The sequence below is a fragment of the Mauremys reevesii genome, linkage group 25 (assembly GCF_016161935.1).
Source record: "Mauremys reevesii isolate NIE-2019 linkage group 25, ASM1616193v1, whole genome shotgun sequence".
Lineage (NCBI taxonomy): Eukaryota > Metazoa > Chordata > Testudines > Geoemydidae > Mauremys > Mauremys reevesii.
In genome coordinates, this window is record NC_052647.1 from 4,670,951 (window position 1) to 4,698,644 (window position 27,694).

At 49.4% G+C, this 27,694-nt stretch overlaps 1 protein-coding gene across 10 annotated transcripts in view; it reads right to left on the reverse strand.

Annotated features, from left to right (window-relative positions):
- MAP2K7 (mitogen-activated protein kinase kinase 7) overlaps positions 1 to 27,694 on the reverse strand; it is an 87,095-nt gene that overhangs the window by 53,330 nt on the left and 6,071 nt on the right. For 8 of the 10 annotated variants that reach the window (XR_005591199.1, XR_005591200.1, XR_005591198.1 and 5 more), the window contains exons 2-8: positions 20,250 to 20,297; positions 3,312 to 3,453; positions 2,726 to 2,792; positions 1,897 to 2,010; positions 1,202 to 1,321; positions 823 to 930; positions 86 to 265 (exon numbers count right to left, since the gene is read on the reverse strand). Coding sequence is in view for 4 of the 10 variants with exons in the window: in XM_039514217.1 (XP_039370151.1) it covers positions 86 to 265; positions 823 to 930; positions 1,202 to 1,321; positions 1,897 to 2,010; positions 2,726 to 2,792; positions 3,312 to 3,453; positions 20,250 to 20,297 (779 nt within the window). In the remaining 6 variants the exon portion in view is untranslated. The remainder of the gene's footprint in view (positions 1 to 85; positions 266 to 822; positions 931 to 1,201; positions 1,322 to 1,896; positions 2,011 to 2,725; positions 2,793 to 3,311; positions 3,454 to 20,249; positions 20,298 to 27,694) is intronic. The other 2 variants (XR_005591201.1, XM_039514219.1) reach the window with 1 other exon arrangement.

Consider the following 27,694-nt stretch of genomic DNA (forward strand, 5'->3'; position numbering starts at 1 on the left):
AGGCACCCACAGCTGCCAATTAGCGCACAGGCAGCCTGAGGCCCGGCAGCACCCTCTCCAAGCCATGGCACGGCCCAGCCCTCACCGCCATGTACGCCGCGCAGCCCGCACTCCGGGTCTTGGCCTTCGAGTCCACCAGCCTCCCGCTGATCCCGAAGTCACACAGCTTGATCTGCCCTCTCTCGTCTAGCAGAATGTTGGAGGGTTTGACGTCTCGGTGGATGACGCCGTGCTTCTCCTTCAGGTAGTAGAGCGCCTTGACGATCTGAAAGGACACGGCCACCCCATGCTGATAGAGACGGCGTCTCCCAGGGTCAGCCCACTGCACCCACCTGCCCCCCGGGCTCACCGCAGGAGGATCAGCAAAAGGAGGGGCCAGCTAGAAAAGCCAGAGATCCCAGGCTTGATATGCAGCAGGGAGGGGTCAGTCCCTTTGTACACAGCTCTGCAGAGAGCACACCTGGCACCGAGAGCTCAGTTCTCGGCCCATCAATCCCACAATTCCTGTCCTGGAGAAGGGAGGAGCCAGCCCCTCTCACGCTGATGAGATGGGATTGCAGGACCAAGGCCCCAGGTGTGCATGGGCTGCTGTGCAGAGATCAGTGGGAACAAGCCCCTGAGGCGAGACATCTCTCCCTCTGGGAGCCCCTTTCCCAGCACAGACCCTGTCTGTGCAAAGCCAACCCAGCTGCCAAACGGGAGAGGCCAGTGGTGGATCGGGTCCCTCCCAGCTGCTCACGTGGGAGAAAGGTTTGGCAGGTGCCCATCACTCTGCATCCAGCCCCACTTGCCCTTCCCCCACCTCGCTCCACCGGAACTCACCGCCACCGTCATCTTCCCCAGGATCCTCTCGGGAATGGGCCCCTGGATGCGTTTCTTGAGCTTCTCCGCACATGTGCCCATCAGCTCCATGGCAATGAAGACGTCTGTCTGTGTGGGAGGGAGACCAACGCCGGGTTACCAGGGTTGCGACATGCGTTTGGCTTTCTGGACAATTGTGCGGAAAGGAGGTGGCAGCTTTGGGTAAAGTCGCACCGCTCTTCGGGGCGGCAGCAGAAATCGAACCCGGGACCTCTCTACAAGTACCAGCCTCAGCTGCCTGAACTGGAAGCCCCAGCTCTGACAGCTCAAGGCTGTGGCCAGGGCATGCAGCCACAAGGGGGAGATGGAGAGCTGCAGCGTGAGCACAGGGGGCTCTTACATTGGTGATGAAGGTCCCGAAGCACTGGACAATGTAGGGGCAGTCGTGGCTTTTCAACACCACATCCAGGTCCATCAGGATCCTCTTGTTCTCCTCCTTGTTACCTGAGCGGCGCATTTGCTGTGGGGACCAGACAATAAGTGGGGATTACAGAGCGGCTCTATGGGCTGAGAGCTGACTGCAGGGGTGAACAGTGACACCTGCTCTGCCCTGCCACACAGGGGACCACATAACCCTTTGTTAATTAACGCGGATGATTCCCCACCCACATAGGGCAGCGTTATCTCCAGTTCGGAGGTGGGGAAACTGAGGCACAGACATGGGACATGACTTGCTCACGGTCACACAAAGGCAGTGGAGTCCTGGCTTCAAGGCCCCCCTCTTCCAACCTCTAGACACCACTCCCCAATGAGAGGCAAGAACAGAACCCAGAAGGCCAGCCCTGGCCCCCCAAGCTCTAACTACCAGATCCCACCCTTCTCCCAGAGCTGGAAATAGGACCCAGGAATCCTGACGTGTAGCACCGCCCTGCTCTGGCCACTAGACACCACTCCCCTTTCAAAGCTGGGAACAGAGCCCAGGAGTCCTGACCCTCTGTTCTCTGCTCTCCCCATTCACCACCACCCCCTCCCTTCCTGATGGAACTATTCCCCCCTTGCTCGGTCTGTTCGTAAGGCCGTGCCCCCAATGCTCACCTTCACGGCTATGATGTGTCCCGTTTTCTTGAACCGCATCTTCCACACCTGACCGCACGTCCCGCTGCCGATCTCGCCCAGGTTCTCCAGGTCATTGATCTCTGCTTGGTATCGCTGCACCAAGACACATACGCACAGGGTTACAGGAGGGGCTGTACAGCAGAGCCCATGTCTAGATGCAGGGGACCAGGAGACAACCCTGAGCTAGGACAACTCCCCAGGGTAACCTCCATGGTAGGTGTGCCAGCTAGTGGGGTACCAGGCTTCGCTGACCGGCACACTGGATTCCCCCTGGCCCCACATTGCACCCACCTGCCTGTTCTCCAACCCACAATGGAGATCGAAAGCGCAGGGAAACCTCAGTTCCCCTCTCCCTGCAGGATGGGAATCCCAATCATGGGCAGCATATGCATGTGGTGGGGGGCCGCTTGCCCTCATGCAGCCTGTTCTGGGGCAGAGGATTTTGTCTCAAGCCAGAACCAAACTGAACACAGAACACAGTCTGAGACACTGCACAGGAGCTGTTTAATAGCTGCACGGCAACACCACTGGGCTCACTCACCCAGCCGTGAAATGCAGCCACCTCGGGGGTGGGACTTGGCAGCTGTTTATCATGCAGAGCAACAATAAACAGGGAATGCTTGCCCAGCACTGAAATGCAGCCACCTCGGGGGTGGGACTTGGCATCTGTTTAAAGCACAATTCCACACAACAGTTTAGGACAGGAAAACTGATACAAATCAGGGATACTCTGCACTAGTTGGCACCTACAGTTCTACTGATGGGGCATCACTGAGAATACGATCCCTTTGCACTTCTTCCAACTCACCTGCCCTCCTATGGTCAGGTAACCCGTTTGCTTCATGATTTCCTGCAGCTTCTGGTCTATCTCTATACTAGAGAGACAAGTGGAGAAAGTTTGGATGAAGACAACATATCAAATCAGGTGACCCTGGCTCTGAGGAGCAGCAGCTCCCCTGACAGTTACCGGGGGCCAGGTCAGAGTCCAAGCTGGGCACTGGCTGAGGACCCCAACCTACCTGTAACAGCAGGCCCATCAAGTCTAGTGCCCCCCGCCCTGTGGCACTGGATTAGCCCAGTTTGCTGGCTAGCCCACCAGAATAAAGTCAGGCAAATCTCACTGGCTCAACCTCATTGTCCAGGCTAGTGGGTCCGCTCCACCTCATTGGCCGAGCCAGCTGGCCTGCTCCACCTCATTGGCCGAGCCAGCTGGCCCGCAACACCAGTTTACAGGACATATACACAAAATAGGTGATTGGTGCAGCAGCTGCATTACACGCAGTACCCTGTAGAGGGAGCCAGCTAGCCAGGCCAAGAACAGCAGCCCCAGGGGTTTCCTTAGTTCAGCCCCATCACCACCACTTGGGAGGTGGCGGCCTTTCCCCACTGCTTACCTCTCCATGCTCCTGGGGATGGGGAAGGACGGCTGGGGCAGGCCCAGCAGGGGGCGGCGCGGCTGGTGCGTTTGATGCTGGGGAGAGTTCTCCGAGGAAGAGGAGCGGCTGCTGCCATCATTCGCCAGGGGGAGCTGCAGGGCTGTGGGAGTCAGCAAGAGTCAGGCACTCGGATGCCTGGGTCCCTTTCCACACTCTGCTCCAGAGAACCCCCCTGCCTGCTGCATCTTATAGCCCCAGATCCCTATTTGTCTTGCATGACGTTGTGGGGGCCTCGCTGAAGGGGGATGCGATACCTACAGCCAGCACCCTGGCTTCCAACATGCCCCGTCGCTGACACTGTGCCCATCACAGAGCAAAGCCACTAGCTGCTGGAAAGCACAGCACCAACCCTTCCCCTCGCCCGGGCCATGCCACCCTGGAGCAGATTGTAGGGAACTATGTTGAACTGGCCTCCGTGGGGTGACAGGCCAGGTAAGACATAATAGGTCTTCTCGGCATTTACGTTCCATGGTTCGACAAAGCAGATTTTCCCACACAGACTGCAAATGCCTGGTTTTCTCTCATACTAGGGTTGCTCACTCCAGGCCTCAGCAAAGTGGTTAACAGCTGTTGGGAGTGATTGTGCTGGAATCCCAAGTGCTAGATGCACACGGACACACAGGATACAGCTGGGTTTGGTCTGCAGATTGGTCACTGCAAATGATCCTGACCCTTCCTTAGATCAGCTAATCCGGGTGGGTTTATAGCCTAGGCACTGAAGCAGAGAGACAGAGGCAGCTGGGTGATTTATCCGAGGCCACCGCAAGTTAGGGCAGGGAACCCAGGCATCCTAGCCTGGGATTTAACCACACGATGGGCGTTGTGTAGCTAAATCCCCCTAGTCGCTTTTGCAATTCTCAGCTCTGACTCCCAGCCTGCTGCCCACACTCCCCGCTATGCCACGGCATGGTCTGCTGTAATTCAGCCGACTGGCACAGACTGGCAGCACACCTCAAATATAAGGAGTCCCTCGAGTGAGATTTAAGGAAGTGGTCAGAGACAGAGCTTTTTCAGGTGTGTCAATTTCCTGGATCAGTTTCAGCATAAACTGTTTATCCCCATGTTAAGGAGGGAGCTCTGCCTCCCAAAGGCTGGGAACCTGTCAGAATGGGAAGAGAAACCAAGGCCCATTGTTTGCCCTTGGAAGTTTGAGGCAAAGTTTTACTGGGGCAAGTCCACGAACATGCAGGGAGGTCGCTGCGGTTGTTACCCGGCCGTACCACATTCGATACCACACTGGTAACGGGGAAAAAACGAATCCTCCACAGGCTTGAAATAAAACAGCCCCTCCCGCATACTGGGGCAGGGGAACCACATGAGGCACAGAGAGTAGCTGGTGCACACGCTCAACAGCTCAGAACGTGTGGGACACCCCTTCTGAACTTCTTCCCACTCACGTGCCAGAAACCCAGCACTGTGGCCTCTGCTTGCAGGAGGCACCTGTAGTTCACATCCAGACCTCACTGCCCAAGCGGGAGGCGCTGTCCTCTAGAGACTACAGATTCCAGCATACACTGCTGCCAGGTCTCTGGAGAAGGTGGAGCACAGCATGCTGGGACATGTAGTCCCTCCTCCACCCACAGACTGTGTCCTCTTGTTGAAGGTAGGGAGCTGACTGTAGAACTCGATGGGTTGCACTTTGGCTAGAAAGTTGCTGCCACATTCTGGCCTCCCTCTGCCCCAGGCATCGCCCCAGAGGTGAGTGGAGTTACTGCAGCTCAGCAGAGTGGAATCTGGCCCTCGGTACTTAATATTATGCAGCTTACTGCAAGCAGGAGCTTGCTAAAATCATCCCACCTCAAATAATTTCCAGAAACTCCCCACGCCAGCTTTCAGTGGCCAAGCCAAACTATCCTGTGCTGTTAACCTGGGCTGAAGTGAACTCCCCTCACCCCAAGGGCAAGGCCACCTACGGAACGGCAACAGCTGGCAACCTGGGACTGCAGGGCTATTAGATGAGGGTTCAGAGCATGTTGTGCCCAGGAGGGAGGGGCTGCAGCTGCCTGGAGAGGAGAGCTGGTGAAGGGACCCTGATCCTTTCAAACAAAGACATCTAATGCCCATTGACTGACCCAGAACCCAATTCCCACACACAGGTCAAAGAAGAACCATTTTCCCACATTGCCCCGAAGCAGCTTGAATCTGGTCAATTTCAATAACTTGAAGAGTCTTTTACCAAACAAAAATACTTTAGGCTCCTGCCATCAGAGGATCTCAAAGCACATCGGCAAATCAGCTCTGACAAGCCGAGTAAATATTATCCACCTGGTGCAGAAGGGCCAGCAGGGAGAGACTTGCCCAGCAGAACCAGAAGTAAAACCCAGGAGTTCTGGCTCAGTCTCTTTTGCTGAATTTGTTCTAACCACAAGTCAATGCTCCCTTTATAAATTTGCTCCCACACTTGCTGGTGTATCCAAGTGCTGCAATACTAGAATGGAGAACTGCCCAAGCCAGGACTTGAAAACGCTCCGCTCCCATGTGAAGTGATCCAATTCCTCCTGGATCTTTAAGATCACTCAAGGCTCACTTTGAAAGGTCCCACCTCACTAAAACTATAGGGCCAAACCCTCCAGCGGTGTAAATCCGGGTAGTGCTATTGACGCTAGCTGGGTTACACTGGCTGAGGACTCTGCTCACTGGTTTTGAATGATAAACCACGTTGGCATGTTCACACACCTTGACAAGCAGCAGTTAAAGCCAGAGGGAAGTTCTTTCCCCATCCATGCAAGCAACCACCTCCCCTCCACCATGTCATGATCCAAAGTGTACCACAACCCAAGGACTTCAACAGCATGCGATTCCAAGCCCAATTAACTTAAATTAAATCAACTTGAGTGGACTTTGGCTCTGACAGGGTGGTGCAGCAGCTAGGGCAGCTGGAGATCTGAGTTCTGTTCCCGGCTCTGCCACTGATTTACTGCAAGGTCCTAGACAAGTTACTTCCCCCTGTCTGTGCTTCTGTTTTCCCTCCCACCCTTAGCCTGTCTTGTCTGATTAAACCATAAGATCTCTGTGGCATAGACTGTCTGTCTCTGCATGCCGTGCCTAGCGTATGAGGGTCCTGATCTCAACTGAAGCCCCATGGCACTGATTGTAATATAAATATTTATTATCAATTCTGAGCTCCATAGAAAATGCTCCTAGTTCCAAGCAGTTCACACTTAGCTCTTCCATTGCACTTTCCACCAGTAGATCACAAGAGAGGGCAGTATTATACCCATTTCACATATGGGGAAACTGAGAGGGGCCATGGTACGCCCAAGGTCCCAAAGCAGAGCACAGATGGGACTAGAACTTATGCCCAGGATGTGCTGCAGTCAGCCACACTTCCTCCCCAACTCAATAGGAGCGCTAGGTACTCGAAAACTCTGGCCCCAGCTGAGCCTGGAAGGGACCTGGTTCCCAAATGCTGGGCTGTGAAACCACAGTGCAGATGGCAAAGGGAGCGCTAGTGCTTGACGCAGAAGATGGGCAGCCAGGACTCCTACCTGCTCCACCACTCACCTACTGGGCAACAGTTGGCAACTCATAACAGCTCTCTACCAGCGTTGAACACCTCCCTTCCACTGCCACAGGGAATGCCCTGGCTCACTGCGGCTACGAGACCAGAGACAAAATGCCGCTCTCTGTTCTTCCCCGGTTTATTTGCTTTGTGCATCTGACATCACTTTCTACCTGCTCAGGTTGAGAGGTGTCTGTTTCCACCTTTGTTTGCCTGGGTTCTTCCAACACACAACAGGGGAAGGGCCTGTGCTGAGTGCTGCACAGACCCCAGTGAGATTGGGGTCCCATAGGGTCAGATGCTGTAGATCCCCCTTGTCCCCTGATCAAGCTTGGGGCCCCCATCATGCTGCGTGCTGCAGACACATGATGAGAGACTTAAATAAATAAAATAAAATTAATAAATAAAATAAAAATAAATAAGACTTTCCCTGCCCCTGAAAGCACAGTCTAAACAGAGGGGAAACTAAGGCGCAGAGCAGGGACGTGATTCACAGGTCACACAGCAGTTCAATGGCAGAGTGGGGAACAAAACCCAGGTGTCCTGATTCCCAGGGAAGTGGCTGATCTGCTGAACCACGTGCTATAAAACCACAAAGCTTGGCAGGAGGCCCTGGAGAGTCTGCCAACGCCCTGTCTACAGTGGGTTTGCCCCAGTTACTGCACCACTGTGTTGACAGCCCGAGCCCGGTTCACACCAGGTCAACCCGGCCTGGCACTGAGGAGGTGGCGGCTGCGTCAGTGGTTTGCTGCGCTGCTGCCAACCAATGGCTGAAATCCCCACTTGTGGAAACAGCCTGAAAATCACTGCTTTTTAAACACAGACCAGGTCTGAAACTGTCCCTTTAACCGCATCTCACCCAGCTGTCCAAAGGGGAGAAGATACTACCTCACAGGGGGGCTGGCTAGGAGATCTAATGTCGGAGGGGTGGCACGCGGTAGCAGGTTAGGCCTGAGACCAGAGCTGGGATCTAAGGCCTAGCTCTGAACCTGGCCAAAATTTGCAGATGTGACTTGAATTTCAGCACCAATTCCACTTAGGGTCCACAGGGCTAGGGGCAGCCAGCACCTCTAACAAAGGAGCCTTGTAGCATCTACCAGCCCCCGTCAGGGATCAGGACCCCATTGTGCCAGGTGCTGTACAAACACAAAACACAGACAGGCCTTACCCCGAAGAGCTACGTCCAAGCGACCTGCTCTGAGCCCCCTCCATTTGTCTAATTTCCTCTGGAAGCTGGTACCACAGTATTCTGGGTTCTATCTCTTGGCTCTGGGAGGAGCCATGAGACCGAGGAGGTTAGAGGTGGGGAGCTGGGACTCAGGACTCCTAGGTTCTGTTCCTCGCTCTGGGAGGGGAGTGGTATCTACTGGTTGGAGCAGGGGAATGATACTGGGATTCCGGATTCTCATCCCACCTTCTTGCCGCAAGGCCTTGGAACAAGTCCCCTTCTCCACTGGCTGAATGAGAATAACCCTCATCTAAGTCATCTCAAAGTTGGCACCCAAAACCACCAGTCAGTTCTGGAAGAGCTGGCCTGACTGCATGGCCTTGGGCAGATCGGTGGCTTGGTTACCCACCAGTAAAACAAGGATAACGCTGCCCTATAACCCAGCCTCCGAGGGAGGCAGTCGGAATGTTTGCCAAGTGGCATTACTGCAGAAAACTTTTGAGCCCCTTGGTTATAAAGGAAACACAAGAGGAAGCTGCTGGGCAAATCCCTCAGGAATCAGGCCATGATGGAAACCGAGAGATCCCACCGCTTATACTATTTTAATGGAGCTTTAGCAAACAGGATTTGATGCACTGCCTGGGTAATCTGGCTTCACAGCCTCCCCTGAACCTTTCGATTTGCTCAAGGAATAGCTGCGCTATAGTGCAACTCCTGAACAGCATCGGTTTCAATGGGATGCATTCCACGGCTAGCTTTGTAAAGGAAACAGGAGCAGTATTCAGTAACACAGAGGCAGGCTCTTTCTCCTGACACACAATCTGACTGTACTGGACCCTGCAGGATTAGCATCCCTGAAAAAGACACAGCCCAGGACAATGTAGAGAATCTGACACCCATTTTTCTAAGCAGGGCAGTTTTAGGAGTCCGAGGTTTGTCCCTGTAGCGGGTTCTCTCTCTCCAGGGTAAGCTGTATTCCTTCATCTTTAATAATGTCTCCTTTTTTAGGGGGAGAGGGCCAATGTGCTCCATTAACACAAGCCACATTCTAATGAAGGCACAAGGTACCATTGTAGCGAATACAGTTACAAAACAGGATAGACCCATTGGGCCCAATCCTGCCTCCAGGGAGCCTGTTGAGAATTTTCTGACAAAATGTTTTCTTGTCAAAACTGAAAGTGTGCATGGGAAAGGTTTGGTGTCAACGAATCTCCTGCTTCAAAATATCTTGGGGGGGAAAAAATCAAAATTGTTGAAAGGTCCCTTTTTACAGTTCAGTTCAAAATGACTTTCTGGTTCAAAATTTTAGTTAATTTATGCTACAAAGATTTAAAAGGCTAAAATCAAAATCAAGCATTTTGAACTGATCGAAACAAAACACTGTGATTGACACAAACCAAACTGTTTCCCCCAGGTTACTGAACATTTGTGAACATTTTCTCAATTTTGACTTTTCGTCCTGCTTTGGAACATGGAAAAATGCCAAAATCTTGAAAACTCTCAGACAAGAAAATTATTTCCCGCCCCCAGCTCCAGTACTGAGCATGTTGGATCTGACCCAGCAAAGACGATAGTTCTCAGCACCTTGTAGGACTGAACCGCTGGAGGGCACAACGAATTGTCCTTAAAAGTACCTGGATTTTAAGGTCACAAGGGACCAATGTGATCATCTAGTCTGGTTTCCTACATGACAAGGACCCTTACATGTGTTTACTGACACAAGATGACTGCCCCTTTAAGAGGGGGCGAGGTCCAGTGCCTCCAGACTGATACTTGCTTCCCAACTGGGCATAAGGGAAGGCACGGGGGCCTTGTAACAAGTCTGTGCAGGAGCCTTTATTCCCCCACAGTGTCTGACGGCCTCTGTCAACACCCACCTGCATTTATACCACCCAGATGCCTACATTACACCCAGCTGGGAAGCAGGTATCAGTGCAGGTGCCCTGGAACCAGCCCCCTCTTAAAGGGGCCAGTCGCCCTATGACAGTTGCTAAATTGATTAGAACAAAGAATGTTTCAGTCTCATTTTGCTTTTCACCATTTAGTCCATGTTCCTTTTGGTGTCTCACAGACAGTGAAACTGAGCCAGTCAGTTTCACTTTCTGATTGTGAGCTAGGATCAGATCCTCGCTGCGTTTCAGTCTGACACAGGGGATGGTTTTAGAAGGTTTTCTAGTCTGAGCTGCTGCATAACAAAGGCTGGCGAATTTCACCCAGTACAACTGAGTATCAAACGTAAACTTAACACTTTAAGGAAAAAGAAACTCAGGCGAAAGCAGCTGTTCGACCTCAGCTGGTAGAGCCAGTTTTTCCCACAAAACACAAATTTAAGACCTAAATTCCCTGACAGACTTTCTAGGGCCCAAGACTCACACGATCCTGTAACGCAGCTAAAAGCTTGGTCCAGCCCCATTGGAATCATTGGCCAGGGACGTCAAACGGAGACAGGTCTGGGGTCACAATGCTCTGCAGGCAGCTATATTTGCTTGAGATGGGTCTCCACTACCAAATTGTAGGCAAGTGTCCGGATCCCCAGCTAGTGTAAACTAGCATCTTTCCACTGGAGTCCATGTGGCCAGATCCCCAGCGGACATGAACTGGGATCTTTCCACTGGTGTCAGTGGGTACAGGTCCCCAGCTGGTATAAACTGGAATCTGTCCACTGGAATCAATGAGGCCAGATTCCCAACTGGTGTAAAGCAGTCTCAAATTATTGGAGTCAATGGGGCCAAACCCCCAGCTGGTGTGAATCAGTATCACTCTACTGCAGTCAATGGGACCAGATCCCCAGCTGGTATAAACTGGTGTTGCTCTACTGAAAGCAGTGGGCCAGCTGGTGTAACCTGGCCTAGCTAATCTGGGTTCCTCCACTGGAATCAACAGATTTATACAAGTCAAGAATCCGGACCAAAGTCTCTTCAGCACTCGAGTCTGATATGTGCTCCCCATCCATGCACAGCAGTGGGAACGCCGAGGACTCATGTGCGGCTGTCCAGGTAGGAGAGAGCTCTGCCCCGGGGGCTCAATCCTGCCAGCAGCTGAGCGCCCTCCGCTTCCAATGACCTCAGGGGTTGCCATCACTCTGCACAATGGGGGATCTGGCCCTAAGAAGGCAAGTTCCATATAAAACGCAGCAAAGGCCTCTAGCCACACAAAGGGGCTTTCCAATCCAAGGCTGCGAGGACGCACTTGTGCAGTGGTTAGTAGGGATTCTGGGAAAGACTTTCTGAAGTGCCCAGGAATTCAGCAGCACTGCTCCCACTTACTTTCCAGGGGGCTCATGCACCTAAATCCCTTGGGCACATATCAAATCCCTCCCCCCCCTCGCCCGGCTTCCTGGACTCTAGTTCCGCAGGACTGTGTGAATGGGGCACGGGAGTCCATACTGTATAATCCAAGGTGATTCCTGCACATACATTCAGGATTAAAATGATCACCCAGGTCAAGGGCTGGAGGGAGCTGCCCTCCATGCCAAGAACCATGGGCAAGGGTATTTAGGGAGCACAAAGCGGGGATCATTCTGGATCAGAGAGCCACACCCCCAGTGACACGTTCCCTGCAGGGCTGCTTGATGGGGGCTGGGGAAGGAGTGGAAGTCCACACTCCTGCCCATCTAACGAACTGCAGAGTAACTGATGGAGAGAAGAGCCACCAGGATGCTCCAATGTAAGAGCAGTTGGGCATTTTCCTGATTAAATCGCCTGTGTTAAAACAGAGCACGGGCTACAGGATCTCCTACATTTAGGAACCGTACTGCCAGAAGGGGCCACTGTGATCCAACAAGCCGACCACCTGCATGACACAGGCCAGCCAATTTCACCCAGCCACCCCTCCATTCAACCCGTACCTGGTGGTTGAGCTAGAGTCTATAATTCTGATCCCCGTGACCACAGGTTTTATTACCATCTGTATCTCTTCACAATGTGGTTCAGCGTGCAAGACCCCAACACCAATCCCACCCCCACCCCCACCCTCTGGTTGCTTCAGCCTCCCCACTCCCCAGGATTCAAAATCAGACTCCTCCCACCTGCCCTTCCCCCATTCCACTTCTACAGCACACGCCTTGCTCATGCTCTCCATTCCAGAAGCCTGCATGCTACTCTACGGTCCGGGCATGCAATCTAACAGCTCCCCGGTTTGTCGGATGGAGAACCAACAAGGCAGGGAGGGGAAAACATGCTGCAGGCAGAGGTCAGCCACTCCAGTGTATGCTCGGAGGGGTTAAATTAAAGGGGAGTGGTGTGGGGGTGGAAGAGAAAGAAGGCAGAGGGGGAAGCAGAGAGGCTGCCACTGAACATAAAACCAAAGGGGTGTGCGTAGGACACAAGGGCAGAGAGAAAACCACCATTTAGGCCTGGTCTACACTTAAAACGGATACTGGAATAGCTGTGTTGGTCAAGGGTGTGACACCCACTCACCCCCCCCCTCCCCCCCAGCAACAGAGCTATGCTGACAAAGCCTCCAGTATGCACGCAGCCCTGGTGAATGAAGGGAGCTTCTGGTGGCAGAACTAACATGGTTTGGGAGGCGGTGGTCCTACAAGAGCAGACTCACTCCTGTAGACACAGCCTGTGACTGATCGCATGGAGGGGTGCAGCTGCCCTCAACTTGGGCTGTTGGTGACACCCAGACCTGCAGGAATTGCCCATGGGCTGGGCTAAGTGCCCAAAGCAGAGGATGGGTGCTGCATACTGGCCAACCAGACTTGGTCTCTGGGTGAGGATGGCCGTTAGAGGCAGCCACAGGAGGTCAAGAGAGGCCGTCTTTCCACAGGTCACTTGGGCCCCCGCCATTGGCACAGGCTGGCAAAGCCGTGGTTTGCACCGGTGCAGCATGAACACAGGTCAAACTGTGTCAAGGCCAACCAAGGCTTGCAGCAAGGGGTTTCCACTGGTGGCTGGCATCACAGCAAATCCCCAGCACTGGCAAAGCAGCACAGGGCATGGCCAGGGAGAGTGACAGGATGAAATGTATTAAGGAGGAATTTAGGCTGATGATGAGAAAAATGGTTGCTGACAGTTTGACCTATTCAATGTGGAATGGTACCTCCCGTTCCCCCCCCCCCCCCCACAAATTTTTGTTTGGGATGTTTGAAACGGGACTGCCCAAAGGGCCCTGTAGGGAACGAGCCTGCACTAGGCAAGGAGGAATTAACCTGATGCGTCTGACTAGGGATTTTGAGGCAGTTCCTCAAAGTATTCAGGCTCCTAACGTCCAGCGATGGGGCCCTTTCCTTTCCTAGCAGGCAGGAAAGACAACTCTCTTCAGGAGGGCACTGGGTGGAAATCCCACCTTTGAGACCCAATTATCAGTGAATGTGGGACATATTTGATCACGTCTATTGCAGTATCATCTAGAAGCCCCAGACATGGACCCCACTGTGCCAGGGGCTGTACCATGTTCTGCAGGGTTTAGGCGAGGATTTCCAAAGGAGCAAAGTGGCCAAATGCCACTGAAATTCAGTGAAAGTTGGGTACCTATTTCCTTTAGGATCTTTCAAAACCCCAGCCTTCACCACTGCCTGCTCTGCAGGTACAACCAGAGAGACGGACAGCTGAGTGCTGGGAGAGTCCCCCATTGCTGTCCGGGGCACAAAAATCAGAGGCTGCTTTTGAAACAAAAACATCAGGAGGTAAGGGTTTTTCAAAGGTGATTTTAGTGCACAATTTCTGCAATCTTTAAAGGGGTCTGATTTTCAGAAGGGAGGGGGTGCTCAGCCTTTTGTGGGAAAAAAAGGCTCAGGCCCATTTAAGGTGACTCAGGTTGCTTGCCCCCTTCCCCCAAATGGAGTCGCACAAAATCACCAGCCACTTTGGAAGATCTCAGCCAGGATCCCTCAATACTAGACTGGAATTGAGAGGGAGATGATGGCTGATTTGCAGCCCACCTGCACTGCTGCTACTCTAGAGTCGGATGCTCTCCTGGTCCACTTTGTCAGTGATCTGGTTCCAGTCCTGGATGATGTGCCATGGGGTTTCCTTAGAAATCAGGCAGTTTCTGAACCCATCACCCATTATCAGCGTTTAAGCACCAGGGAGACACGCTCCACGTGTTGTCTATTTGCTAGCTAGTTTTCAAGGTGGATTTTAATTAATGAAGATTGTTGGTACTTCAGCCACACCAGCACCGAGAGATGCCCACACCCAGTGTCAGGGCCCCCATCTAAGGGCTGCGAGGCCTTGAGATCAACACAAAAAGGAAGGAACTGGCAAAAGAAATGAAAGAGAAACACACAAAGAAAACTGAGGTCAAACAAGGAGTAAAAGGGGACATTAAAAAAATATATATACCAGGATGGGGGCCATCTCTCTCTGATGGAGTGAAGCTACAGAGAACTGGGCTCAGAGTCCTTGTGGGCTGCATGGGCTCAGTAACCCCACCAGGACTACAACTGCACTTCCATAGGCATCTCCTAGGAGCAACTGGCACCCTCCAAGCAGGCAGCAGAGGTCGCGTCTCTGCAGCTGCAGAGGTGCCATGAAAGTGACCAGAAGTTCCTACCTGCTTCAAGCAGAGAGAAAAGTGGGGTGTGACTGTGTATTGTGCATATTGTGCCCCTTGACTTCAGCAACTTCAGGAATGTGGCAACAGGCAGAGCTGCCTCCCCAGCAGGACTAGCGCAGTCTGGGCACAAATAAAGCCATGCCAGCTGACATGGCTTAACTCCCATGGCAGCTCCTCCCAGGACTGGGGCTCTGGAGAGTCTGATCTGACCTTACATTGCAGATCTGCTCCAGCTGAAGGCTTCCAATCATGCGTGAGTCAGTAGGGAGCAGAAAAAATAACCTAACTCTTCTCTCCATTCCTCACCCCACCACTACTACACTAAGCCCAAACTCATGGCAACTGAAAGTGTGCACAGAAGGGTTGGTCTACACGGGGAATTTACATCAGCACAGCTCTGTCTCAGGGGTGTGAAAAATCCACACCTCTGAGGGATGTAGCTATGCCAACCTTACCCCAGGTGTAGACACCGCTAGATCGATGGACAAATTCTTCATAAAACTAGCTACCACCTCTCGGGGAGGTGGATTACCTACCCCTCCTGTCAGCGTAGGTAGTGTCTACACTGAAGACTACAGTGATTTAAATGTAGACACACCCTAGGTCAGTGGAGTGCCTTTAGTTATGGGTGCATTGTCAATTTAATCTGAACTTCCCAAATCAGTTGTGAAAATCCTCACCCCACGCCCAGATAGTGTGTGTAAGATATTTGTGCACAGGGACATTTACAAATGCATTAAAAAGCCCATTATGAAATTGCACAAGAGTCAACTGTACCTTTTTAGGGCTTTTAAACAATTGGGCCTAGTATCCAAGGATCACAAAGTGCTTTGCAACAGTCACCCTGGTGAGCTAAGGAACTGGCTACAATTTTCCAGGTGGGGAAACTGAGCACAGGAAAGTGACTTGTCTGAGTCAGTGGCAGGGCTCGGAATAGAATCCAGGAGCAGAGACAGCAGGTCACATACAGAAATCAGTGGCACAGCTGGACACAGAACCCAGCAGTACTGACTACATATCCCAGCCTGGTCAGATCAGACCACCCCAGTAAGCAAGGATCATTCCTGGGATCCTGGCTGATTGGGGTGATCTAGGCTGACCAACCTGGGATATGTAGTGTCTGTATTATAAACATTTCTGCAGGAATCTGATTGTCTCCTAGACAAACTGGGTGGTGACAAGAGTCACTGTGGGTCTAAACAGGACAAAGCTGGGAAGCCCTGACATTAACTAGTCTCTCACCATTTTGGAAACTCTTATTTGATGAATCAGAATTTCAATAGCAAATTACACTCCCCCTCCTGCCAGTCAGTCACCTTGCATGAATGACTTCCTGATTAAAGCTTTATGGGACGCAACTGAGCTGCTTTGAAACAACAAGCCTGCAGCCAGCAAACAAACTTAGGTCAAGTTAGGTCAGAAGCCCCAGGGTGTGACAGAGGTGCTCAGTACCAATCCCAACGCCACAGTGTGGCAGTGCTGTGCTGCACAAGTTGCTGTCATTTGAAAACATCCTGACCATTTGTACTCCTTAAAAATTCCATGACACTTCCCCTAGGAGGGAGGTTTTGTTTTAACCTAGTGTCCTAGCAAAATTTCAATCTGAGCAGTTGCAGATGGCCTACTTAAAAATCCTCCTCGTGACTTTTCAGCTGGATACAATAATGTAATTTCTCCCTGCAAACAATTATGCTGTTAAAGTGCTGCAGTGTTCCACCCCAGAAGTGGCAGCATTTCAATGCTGGGTGAAGCAATCCAAACACATCCATCACCTGCGTCCCAGAGGGGCCTGAGAGGGTTAAATGGAGGAATGTTTACGAACCATGTTGAGATCCTTGGATGGAGAGCGCTAGGGGGCCAAAGTCCCTCTGTCTCTGTTTTCCCTCTGTGTATATTTCAAATGTAAGCTCTTGGGGGAAAGCACTTTCTCTTCCTCTGTGTTTCTACAGCACACTGGGCCTCTGGTCTCGCTGGGGGCTTGCAGGTGCTAGTATAATAAAAATAGGTCAAATTTTTCCAAGAAGCCCAAGGTAAATGGGACCCATATTCCACTGAATTTCAACAGCTGCCTAATTCCCAGCTAAAATAAATAACTCTAACATATTTGGGATTTAAAAGTGAACAGTAAAGCTTTCTAAAGATAGACTGCCCCCACCAAATCAGTGACACAACATAAGGCGCAGACATGCTGTCTATAAATCTACCTAAGTGTCTGACTCTGCTACCCATCCCCCTAGTATCTGGGTGCCTTCCACATTAAATCAATATCAATGGGGAGTCTTTGGCACTTATTTGCAGAGTCAAAACTGCTCATGTTTCTGATCTGTTTATTTTTAGATGTTATTAATTTCTTCTTTTTTCTTGGTGGGAGGGTTGTGAATGTCATTCTTAATTCATCGCCATACAGCTGTTGTTAAACGTTTAGGTTCTTACAGACCTGCCAAGACCCAAGTCCGGCATTTCCCGTGACCACAGTAGCAATACTGGGAATTAAACAGTTTCCCTGTCTTAAGGGCACATGATGGCTCAATGATTTTCCAGCAATGAACGTTATGAACTCTGGCCCTGGCAGACTAAAAAGCTTTTCAGTTCCCCCTTTAACTGTGAACGTGGTGGGTTTGAATGTGACCCTTACAAGCATGACACACATGGCATTGCTTCCCATGGCAAAAAGCTACATGAAAAGTGCACAGAGGCTTGGGTTTTAAAGGCTGATTTTTGAGCCTCAGTCTTACCACGGTCTGAGGCTCTTGGAGCGAGGAACTCTCTGATCCCCAGCTCTGGGAGGAGAGTGTGGCCTAATGCTTAGGGCAGGCCACTGGGAGTCAGGGTTCCTGAGTTCTATTTCCATTACTAAGGTTTTAATAACCTTCCTGGGCTACTGAGCACCTTGGTGGCAGGGGAGCATTCTAAAAGAACAAAATGAGAGACGGCTGTATAAATGATACAATTAATAGCCACTGGAGACTCTCAAAGCGCTTTGCAGTGAATGCTTCTCTACCTAACGAAGGAGGGTAGCTCCACCTCCATTTGAGAGCTGGGAAGAGAGGCACAGGGAGGTGAGGGACTTGGCCAACGTCACCCCAGAGGACAGGAGCAGAGCCAGGAACAGAACCTAGGTGTCTGGATTCCCAGACTGCTGCCGTAATGGGGGCAAATGAATATCTTCTCTACAAGCAGCAAAAAGTCCTGTCCGACGAAGTGGGTATTCACCCACGAAAGCTCATGCTCCAATACATCTGTTAGTCTATAAGGTGCCACAGGCCTCTTTGCTGCTTTTACAGATCCAGACTAACATGGCTACCCCTCTGATATCTTCTATACAGATGCTTCGAAAAGCCTGGGTCAAAGGTAGGGCGGTCACCAACAGGAGGCTCAGAAATGCAGGTGGGAATCGCCCTGGCATCTGAATTTCCGCCTGCTGCAATGAAATCATGTGTTCACTGCACTGTTGGACAGTTCAATGCAATACGTTCAAGGCTGGGAATCAACTAATACTGTATTCTTTTTCTGGCCTAGAAAAGACAATTAAAATTTTTAAATAAAAATAAATACTATTTCATAGTTCACTGTCTGGGAAATTCTGCACGACATATCTGCAAAGTCTATCAGCATAGTGTTACAATCTGACATCGGTGTGTGGGAGAGATGTAAAACACAGGAGAAAAAATTGTCAGATGATCATTGTACATTTAAACTAAACCTTTCATCCTGAAGGATCCCAGAACACTAGACTAACCAGCTGCAAAAAAAAAACCCAACAGTGGGATTGCTTCACCTGCCACTCTCAGATGCAGCTGACTCTGGGATCAGCGCAACAGCTGCTTAACAGTGCACAGCAACGCAGATCACTGCAAAACAATCCAATGTTGGGATTGCTTCACTGACAACAGTTAAATGTGACTGAATCTGGGGTGGAACGCAAGAGCTGCTTAACAGTGCACAGCATCTCTAAATAACAGTTTAGGGCAGGAAGTGAAGAAACCTGTTCCCAAATGCAGCTGCAAGGGGAATTTAGGCAGACTGGATGTAATGAACAGAACTGGAGAGTGGAAACCAGGACTACCCCTCAAATCTCATAAAGAGAACAGGAGATCTTTAATGACCGTAAGAAGTCGTAAACTCCTTTCTGTGTGGTCAAGCTCCAGTGTTCAAATATTATGAGTCTGGTCCCAACAATCATGAGACTGGCTTTAAAAAAAAAAAAAAAAGAAACAGGATTTTTTTTTTTTTGGAATAAAATAATTTTTATGTTATTCAACATTTTATTTGCTTTCTGATTTATGAGCCTTTAGGATTCATGTTTTTCAGCTTCTTTCTGCAGCCATGAAGGCTGAAAAATTATTTAAAAAAGAAGAAAGCTGAGATCCTCGTGGAATCACATGACTCCAAGAGCTGAGGCTTTAAGAAACACACCCAATAATGTGAGACTCAGGATAAAAGTGTAAGAGCTGGGGACAAGGCCAGATGGGCATTTGTCCAGAAGATGGCCATTCTAGCAGCACATCACGTGCAGAGAGCACGCTGTGTTCAGAACTGACTCAGTGAGAAGAGTACCCCCTAATAAGCCACTAACACCACCTCTTGGGTCGCCCATCCAAGTACTGACCTGGTCTGGTTCTGTTTAGCTTAGGAGATACAAAAGACTCTCAGCCCAGGATGGTAAAAATTGGGAAGGGCCACTTCACTCCTCTGAGAGTCAGACTCTTGGGGAAGCTCTCTGCTCCAGCCAGAGAGATATGGAGGCCCATACAGCTCGAGAGTCGTCTTGTGGTTAAGGCATTAGAGTGGGACTGGCGAGCATAACCCTTCCTTTCACACCCACACAGCTATTTAGACTAAATTCTTCAGGGAAGGGACTCTCGCACCTGTGTGTATGCAGCTCCTGGCACAGTGGAACTCAGTTGGAGGTCTCTAATACAAATAATAATCATACTTTAAGATTCCTCCAGAGGTCCCGGGTGGTTCTTCAAATGGGAATGTAAATGTTTTGGGGTTTTTATGTGGAAGGCAGATAAAAATACCTCCCACTTCTGTGCTAAGCCACCTGGTGGCCATCCACCATATTTAATTCACACCTGTGCCATCGACACAGTATCTAAGCCTTCCCCAGAAATCCAGCCCCTCGTGGCTATCAAGGAGTCCACAGCACCCAGAGAACAGGGATGTCAGCCCAAATGTCCTGACCGAATTTCAACATAGAAAAAATTTGCCTTCCTACCATTGCTGCGGTAGTTTCAATTGGACACGGGATTCTTCTTCACTTGTTATCTTACAATGCTGACAGCACACTGCTGGTGTGTGCTGTTCAATGGCTGCTGCGTTCCAGCCCAGAAGTGGCTGCATATCAGTGGTGGAGGCCAGGACTGCCTACCTATAGTCGGGGGGGGTTTAATACTTACCTGCTTCTGGAATATGCTTTGAGAGCCTCAGATGGCAGGTGCGGTGGCCAAAGCTATTCCAGTGGTGGAGGGACAGGAGAGCATGTGGGCAAGCAGAGCCATGTTCCTATGGGAGGCCTTACCTAATGCTGTTCCTAGCTGTAAATGGTCATGTACGCTGGATCAATGGTGGTGGTAACAGGTGGGTATGGGACAGACGGGGGAGGGGAAGAGGAGACAGACAGGAGGGAAGTCAGACGGGTGGCATTTCTATGCAGTTGAAGGAAGCGTTAAGTAAATGATGCAGGAAATCCAAGCCGCGATGATAAAAAGTTTGGTACCTGCTCGTTGGGACGGAGCGGGAGCAGGGCTTAGAGTGATCACAATAACTGGATTGGGAAAAGGAAGAAAAAAACAACACGATAAATCACAACAGAAACAATCGAGTCATCAAAAGAAATCAAATCATATTCCAGGCGGGGGGCGAACTGATTCCAGGGTGAGGGATGGAGAATGGTGAGAAACCAACAGAGGGCGACAGACAAGGTGAAAAATGGGATGCACCATACAGTGAAGTACCTCAGAGCCCTGGGCAGCCATTCCCCAAGTGTCTCAAATGTGCAGGCAGCAGCTGTTCCCTTCCCATCTCCTTCCACTGCAGCAAACTCTCTGTAGACCATTCCTCTATGCTGGTACCCCGGCCTCCCCTCCAACCTACCTGGGCCATGTCCCTGTTACCTCCCTCCCATTAAGTCAGGCATGTTCTGCCCCATCACAGTGCTTGGGCTGCTTACAATTTGGAGAGGCTAATGATTCCACCTCCTTCCCAACAGAGTCTGCAGGATTAATCTAAATCCTGAAGGAACTATTGTGATCATCTGGTCTGACCCCCTGAACAACAGAGGCCACATTTCACCCACTCAATCACGCATCAAGTCCAATAACTTCTGGTTAAGCTAAGGCAGGATCTTTTAGAAAGATGTCAAATCTTGGAATTATAGACTTCAAGTGACAGAGAACCCACAACAGCCTTTGGTAAATTGTTCCAATGGTTAATTCCGCTGCACCTTATCCTAGTCTGAATTTATCTTTCAGCCACTGGATCAAGCAATACCTTTGTCTGATAGATTAAAGAGCCCTCTACTATCAGAACTCATCTCCCCACTTATAGACCATGATCAAGCCAGCTCCTAATCTTTCTGACGATCTATGAGAGATTGTGCTCCTCATATCTCTTCCAGACCCTCTTCCCGATTCTGAACCTTTTCCAATTTTCAACATTCTTTTTGAAGCGTGGACATCAGAACTGGATGCAGCATCTGGCAATGCTCTCATTAATACTGTATACTGAGGTAACACCATTTCCCTACTCCTACTTGATATTCTCCTATCTATAAAGCTAAGGAGCGCAATAGCCCTCAGCCACAGCACCGCACTGAGGGTTCACGTTCAGCTGATCATCTCTAATGACCCAGAGTCCTTTTTAGAGACCCTGCTTTCCTGGATACAGTCCCCCATGCCATTACAATGACCTACATTCTTTGTTCCTAGGTGTATGATCTTCCATCAGGGTGTACTAAAAACACATGTTGCTCAAATGAGTCCAGCTCACCAAGAGATCCTGACCACTCCGTATAACTGACCTGTCCTTACCACTACTCACCATTAAACCAACCCTTGCGTCAGCTGCAAATTTTCCCAACACACATTTCATCTTCTAGATCACTGACAAATAGCACTGGGCCAGGAACATTGGGCCAATTACTTTTGGAGATCTAGCAATTAGTCAGCCTCCAATCCATTTAGTACTGGCTGCACTGATTTCATACAGTACCAACATGTTACTTACACAAAGCACAGCGGGGGTCTCTCAGATTCCAAGGTCAGAAGGGACCGTTGTGATCATCTAGTCTGGCCTCCTGTATAACAGGCCAGAGACCTGCCCCAAAATCATTCTTAGGGCAGAGCTTTTACAAAACCATCCAACCGTGATTTAAAAATCATCAGTGATGGAGGATCCACCACAACACTTGGTAAATTGTTTAAAGGTTAACTATTTGTAACTTTGTGTAAAATATACACCTTATTTCCAATCTGAATTTGTCTAGCTTCAACTTTGTTCCTGGCTGCTTAAAGTGGTACAGCAGCAAAGAGTCCCGTGGCACCTTATAGACTAACAGACTATTGGAGCATGAGCTTTCGTGGGTGAATACCCACTTCGTCAGACGCATGCACGAAGTGGGTTTTCCCCCACGAAAGCTCATGCTCCAATCCGTCTGTTAGTCTATAAGGTGCCACAGGACTCTCTGCTGCTTTTACAGATCCAGACTAACACGGCTCCCCCTCTGATACAGTTGCCTGACAGGATTAAGAGACAGTAGCTCATCACCGAGTTCACCAGGTCTGGAAATTTTGCTTGAGACTCTCTCCGACAGATGTAGGCAGGCGTCTGTCAAATCATTCGCTATAATTACAACCCCGGAAAGCATACGCCTGACTTTTCCACCCCTCCCCCAACCTGAAGTGGCCACCCCCACCTCACATCACCCCTCACTTCCCAGCTCAGTGAGCGTCTTGTAAAAGGAGAATTAACTGAAGTGCAGAGAACTGTACAGAATCCAAAACTGGTAGCAGATGCACACATAGGCACAAAGCACAGCTCTGCTCTGAAGAGCAACTTCACTTACTCCTCAGGCCTGCCTCTGTATATGCGCTGGAGTCCGATCCACTGACTGAAATAACTAAAATAGAATTTCCCTGCTTTTTACTCCTCCTAGCCCATAGGGAGCGCTGCATTCACTTCCTTCTTGTGCATCACCAGGACGGTTTAAGTTCCAATCAGTTATGCCTGGACAAATGCACTAAGGGGACAGGAATCACCAAGGGTCACTTGATGCCCAAGGAGGAATGGATCCAGCTTGACACAGACCCCAGGCTTAGTTTGTAGCACTGGAAATTAAGGGACGGCCACGCCCATCTGACTGGGGACCACTGAGACACAATGAACATATAGCCCCCTTCCTCGGGGCCATTTGGGCAGTCACTTCTCAGTTGTGCTCCAAGTGGACGTGAACACATTTTCAAATAAGAAGGTGAACGTCAGCAGCTCGTTCATGTCTCTGCCAAAATCGTAGTTCAGGGGCTTGAAGCTTCTCCTGCTCCATGGGCAGCAGAAGCCTTAGGGTTAGGTAGGGTCAGTCCCTGACCCGAAGAGCTTACGGTCCAAGATGCAACGAATGCAGCCTTGCCAACTGATTTAACTGCTCTGTAATGTTCCTTCAGGCCCCACTCTTGGGAGTTGTGTGTGTACAGGAGAGTCTCCTCTTTCATTTTTAGAAAAGAAAATAAGTTGGGGGTGGGGGCTGAAAAACATGACACTCCCCCACAAAACAGCTCCAAAAACAGAAGGCAAATAAGAAACAAATTCATATTTTTTTCCAAATCTCATGTTTTTTATGCCAGTCTCATGATTGGGGGTGGGGCTGGCCTATGATTTTTTCAGCAGGTGGTACCACAAACCACAAGCTCAAAAACTGGGAATAAGAACAAAGGTTAACATAGGCCAGATGTGGACACAGCTGGAAGGCGCTGTGTTGGTTTGATTTCTTTTATATGTAAATAAGAAATATACAAGATCAAGAGCAAAAATCTCTGCTGGCTTTCTACCTACTGGTACCAAGGCCGGAAAGCACCACTGTGATCATGTAGCCTGACCTCCTATAAAAAACAGGCCACAGAACTTCCCCAACATAATTCCTTTTGAAGTAGAACTGATCTTTTGAACAAGCATCCAATCTCGATTTTAAAATTGCCAGTGATGGAGAAATACAAGAAAGAAAGAAAAAATAATGCAAACCCAGGCACGGTTAGTCCAACCACCCACTAGATGGCAGGAATGTCATGGCCAGGCTCGGCTTACGGGAAGAACAAGCCATGGACAGGAATGAATGGTAATGCTGTACTGCTCCCAGTGTCTGCAAAGATGCTCTGGGATTAAAAGAAGAAAAAGGGATGGAGAATCCACCACAGCCCTTGATAAGTTGGTCCAATGGTTAATTACCCTCACTGTTAAAAACTCTACCCCTTATGCATGTTATACCTTTGTCTGCTAGACTGAAGAGCCCATCATCAAATATTTGTTGCTGATGTAGGTACTTACAGACTGTGATCAAGCCACCCCTTAACCTTATGTTTTTTAAACTAAATAGATCGAGCTGCTTGAATCTATCAGCTGGCATTTTCCTGTAGGCATCTCTGGATCTCAAGGAGGGATCTGAAGCAAAACAGGATTTGCAGACAAGTTTAGAGGGGCTGTACCATGCCTAGGAGGATCTAAAATGTTTGTGGGAGAAGTGTTCACCATCAACCTTTTAAGTTCATTTCCACCCCCCACCCCACCCACCCCCACCCCGGTTTCTTCACTCGCAGCATCTAGTAACAGACCTGCCACTTTCAATCCATTAGAAGTAGTATATCCAGGGCAAACTGCTTCAATCATTTCATTGAACGTTCATTTTGTGTGTATAGTATTACTGGCACAAAAGAAGATTCTCTGCCATCTGATAGTTGTTATGCCATAATCACTCACTGATCTTCGTCTTCGTCACAAACGGCAAACTAAGACCATTTGTGAATGAAGAGAGCAGGGACTTACACAATCACTGTGGCTACGGTCTTGACACCAGCAACCTCAAAAAATGCCTTGCTTCAGGATCAAGCTCACGTATGTTTTGTTCATCCATTTCAATAGCAAGAGTTTCATTCAATGGGACATTTTATCTTAAATCTGAAGAAACCAATTTTCTAGTCTTTTAGAGATGGGCACAAATCCCTTCTCTTGTTGCTCAACAACTCTTGGCAATGTTCACACTTTATTTCAGAAGAATGATCAAATTTTGTGATTTCAGCCTATTTTGATTGATTGCTTTCTATCCTTTCCTTCAATACTAGGCAGGCCCAGTCAGAAAAGCTCACGCTGATGGCTACAGCATCCATTTGCAGCACTAATCAGTGGTTTTCACATTTATGACAGAATAGGAATAGCCTGGAACAGTCTTCCAATAGGAGTAAAGGGAGCTAACTACCTAATTCGCTTTAAGATGGAGCTTGATGAATTTATTAACAGGATGATATGCTGGCGTTGCTTGCGACAGTAGGAGACTGGACTTCTTGAACCAGGAGGATCCTTCCAGTCCTATACTCCTAAACCACCCTCAGCACTGATGACAGAGAAAGTAAGATGAGCTGGCTAGCTTCATACTGAACCACATCATCAGATCCACCTCCCTGCAGTTCCTAGATGCTAATAAACCAAAACCCACTAACAGTTCACTCCCATCTCTTCAATATCCCGATTCCACCCCTTCAACCCTTCCCCTGTATGTTTCTTGACAGATAATTCTCCACTTGTTTCTTAATAAATCTAATAAGTCTCTTAATGTTCTCAAAGCTTCCCTTTAAAATAGCAACGCTTTTCCTTTACAGAAAGCAACTGGAGCCTGATGTTTCAAAATATCTCCCTCACTGATGCTAGGTTCAGAGAAATACTTCACAGGGAAAATGCTGTTTAAAAAAAAAAAATGGAAAAAACTAAAACACCCAAGAAATTCACTGGGCTGAACTGGTTTTTGGTTTCTGGTTTCTTCACCAGAGCACATTTCTCTCTCGTTTACTCAATTAAACCCAACAGCAGAAGGGATCATCCCAGTAGCAAGTCTGTTTTAGATTGTGAAGTTACATGGGAGGGATGGGTCTCTGGTGTTCTCCACCCACCACCTGCAAACTGGTCACAGAATTCAGGCCCTGCAGCTTTAAGAAAGACCTCAGCTGAGGAAGGAGAAATAGAAAACTGAACTCAGCACTGGGTGGTTTAATAAGCCCTTCGATACTGGATTCAGTTAAAATGCCGCAATCTACACATCCTTCCGTTAAGATTTGGGCTTGATCCTATAAGCCTCCCTTTACTGAAGTGTGCAGTCCTGCTGTCTTCAACGGGATTACTCACCCGAGTGCAGGCTGCAGGATTAGGCCCAGCAAGTTACTTTTGTTCACCTTCAAGCACAGACCATGCTCCACAGGCAACAAAGCTTAGCTGCCCAACAGGTTGGTTCTGGAAAGACGTTATCAGCTTCAGCTAAGGCTATAGGATGCGGGTGGCTGTAGCAGCAAGCCTCCTATTCGGGCCTCCGCCACAGTGCATGCAGTTAAATCTACCACTTCAAGAGTCTCAAGGCTATCTGAGAAAAAAGACATCACGAACAGAGCAACCAAAAAGCACAGTCACCTCTGGGGGAGTCTCTCATAAGACTGATCAGCATTGTGCAAACTATCCCAGGCAACACTGTTCTTGGGGGAGGCAGACATCGTTTCAACAGTCACACAAGAGCTGTTCACAACTCTCGCCGATTCATTTAGCCCAAATATAAAGAGGCAGCATTTCTGCCAGCAGCTATCGATGCACAGCCTGCACGAGTCACCAGAGGGCAATGCCGTCGGGCGGGCCAAACATCTCTCAATCCTGGTTTCACAGCATGGAATCTCAGCGATCTCTGAGGACAGCATCAGTATCCCAGAGCCCTCTACCTGGAGCGGACAGATTCCCTTAGGTTGTTATTCACTGGACACTATTTCACAGCGTTTAAGGCCAGAAGAGGCCAATTCAATCCTCTAGTCTGATCTTTTCGCCTATCACAGGCCATTAAATTCCATCCAGTTACTTCCTGTAATGAAGTCAATACCTTGGGTTAGACTAAAGCATGCCCAGATGATCCCAGCAGGCAATCCACACTCCGTACAGCTGAGAAAGGTGAAAAAACCCCAAGGTCCCTATCAGAGGATTCAATTGTGTAGCCTGCTTACAAGACAATGAAGGGAGAAAGAGGGTTTGCCTGCCAGAGGGGAGGAGCAATTCAAGTGGCACATGGCAGCCATGAGATGAGACAGAAGAAGATTTAGCTTGATTGGTGGGGGGACAACTTCCCAACAAGAAGAGCCATTAGACTGTAGAAGGGTCTTGAGGAAAGCAGCAGAAGCCTCAAATTTGGGACATTTAAAATGAAAATTAGCAAAATTCCACGAGGAACAATCCTCCACTGGCCTCCCTAGGGAGTTGGAAATTTTTCCATATGTGACCTAGCAAAGCTCTTTCATCTCTAAGACACTGATCCATCCAAGGGACTCAACACAGGCATAAGAGTCTACTCGTACAGATCTTTTAAAGACCATAAGAATGACCATACTGGGTCAGACCAATAGTCCATCTAGCCCAGTATCCTGTCTTCTGACAATGGCTGGTGCAAAATGCTTCAGAGGGAATGGACAGAACAGATCCATCCCCTGTCATTCTGTCCCAGCTTCTGAGAGTCAGAGGCTTTGGGACACCCAGAGCATGGGGTTTTGTCCCTGATCATCCTGGCTAATAGCCATTCATGGACATATCCTCCATGAACTTATGGATTTTTTCTTTTGACCTCAGTTATACTTTTGGCCTTCATAATGGCCCCCGGAAATGAGTTCCACAGTCTGACTGTACGTTGTGTGAAGTACTTTCTTATGTTTGTTTTAAACCTGCTGCCTGTTAATTTCATAGGGTGACCCCGGTTCTTGCGTTATGTGAAAGAGTAAATAACACTTCCTTGGTCACTTTCTCCGCACCATTCCTGGTTTTATAGACCTCTATCAGATCCCTCTTTACTTATCTCTTTTAGAAGCTGAACAGTCCCCAGTCTTTTTTAAATCTCTCCCATACAGAAGCTGTTCCATACTCCTAATAATTTTTCTTGCCCTT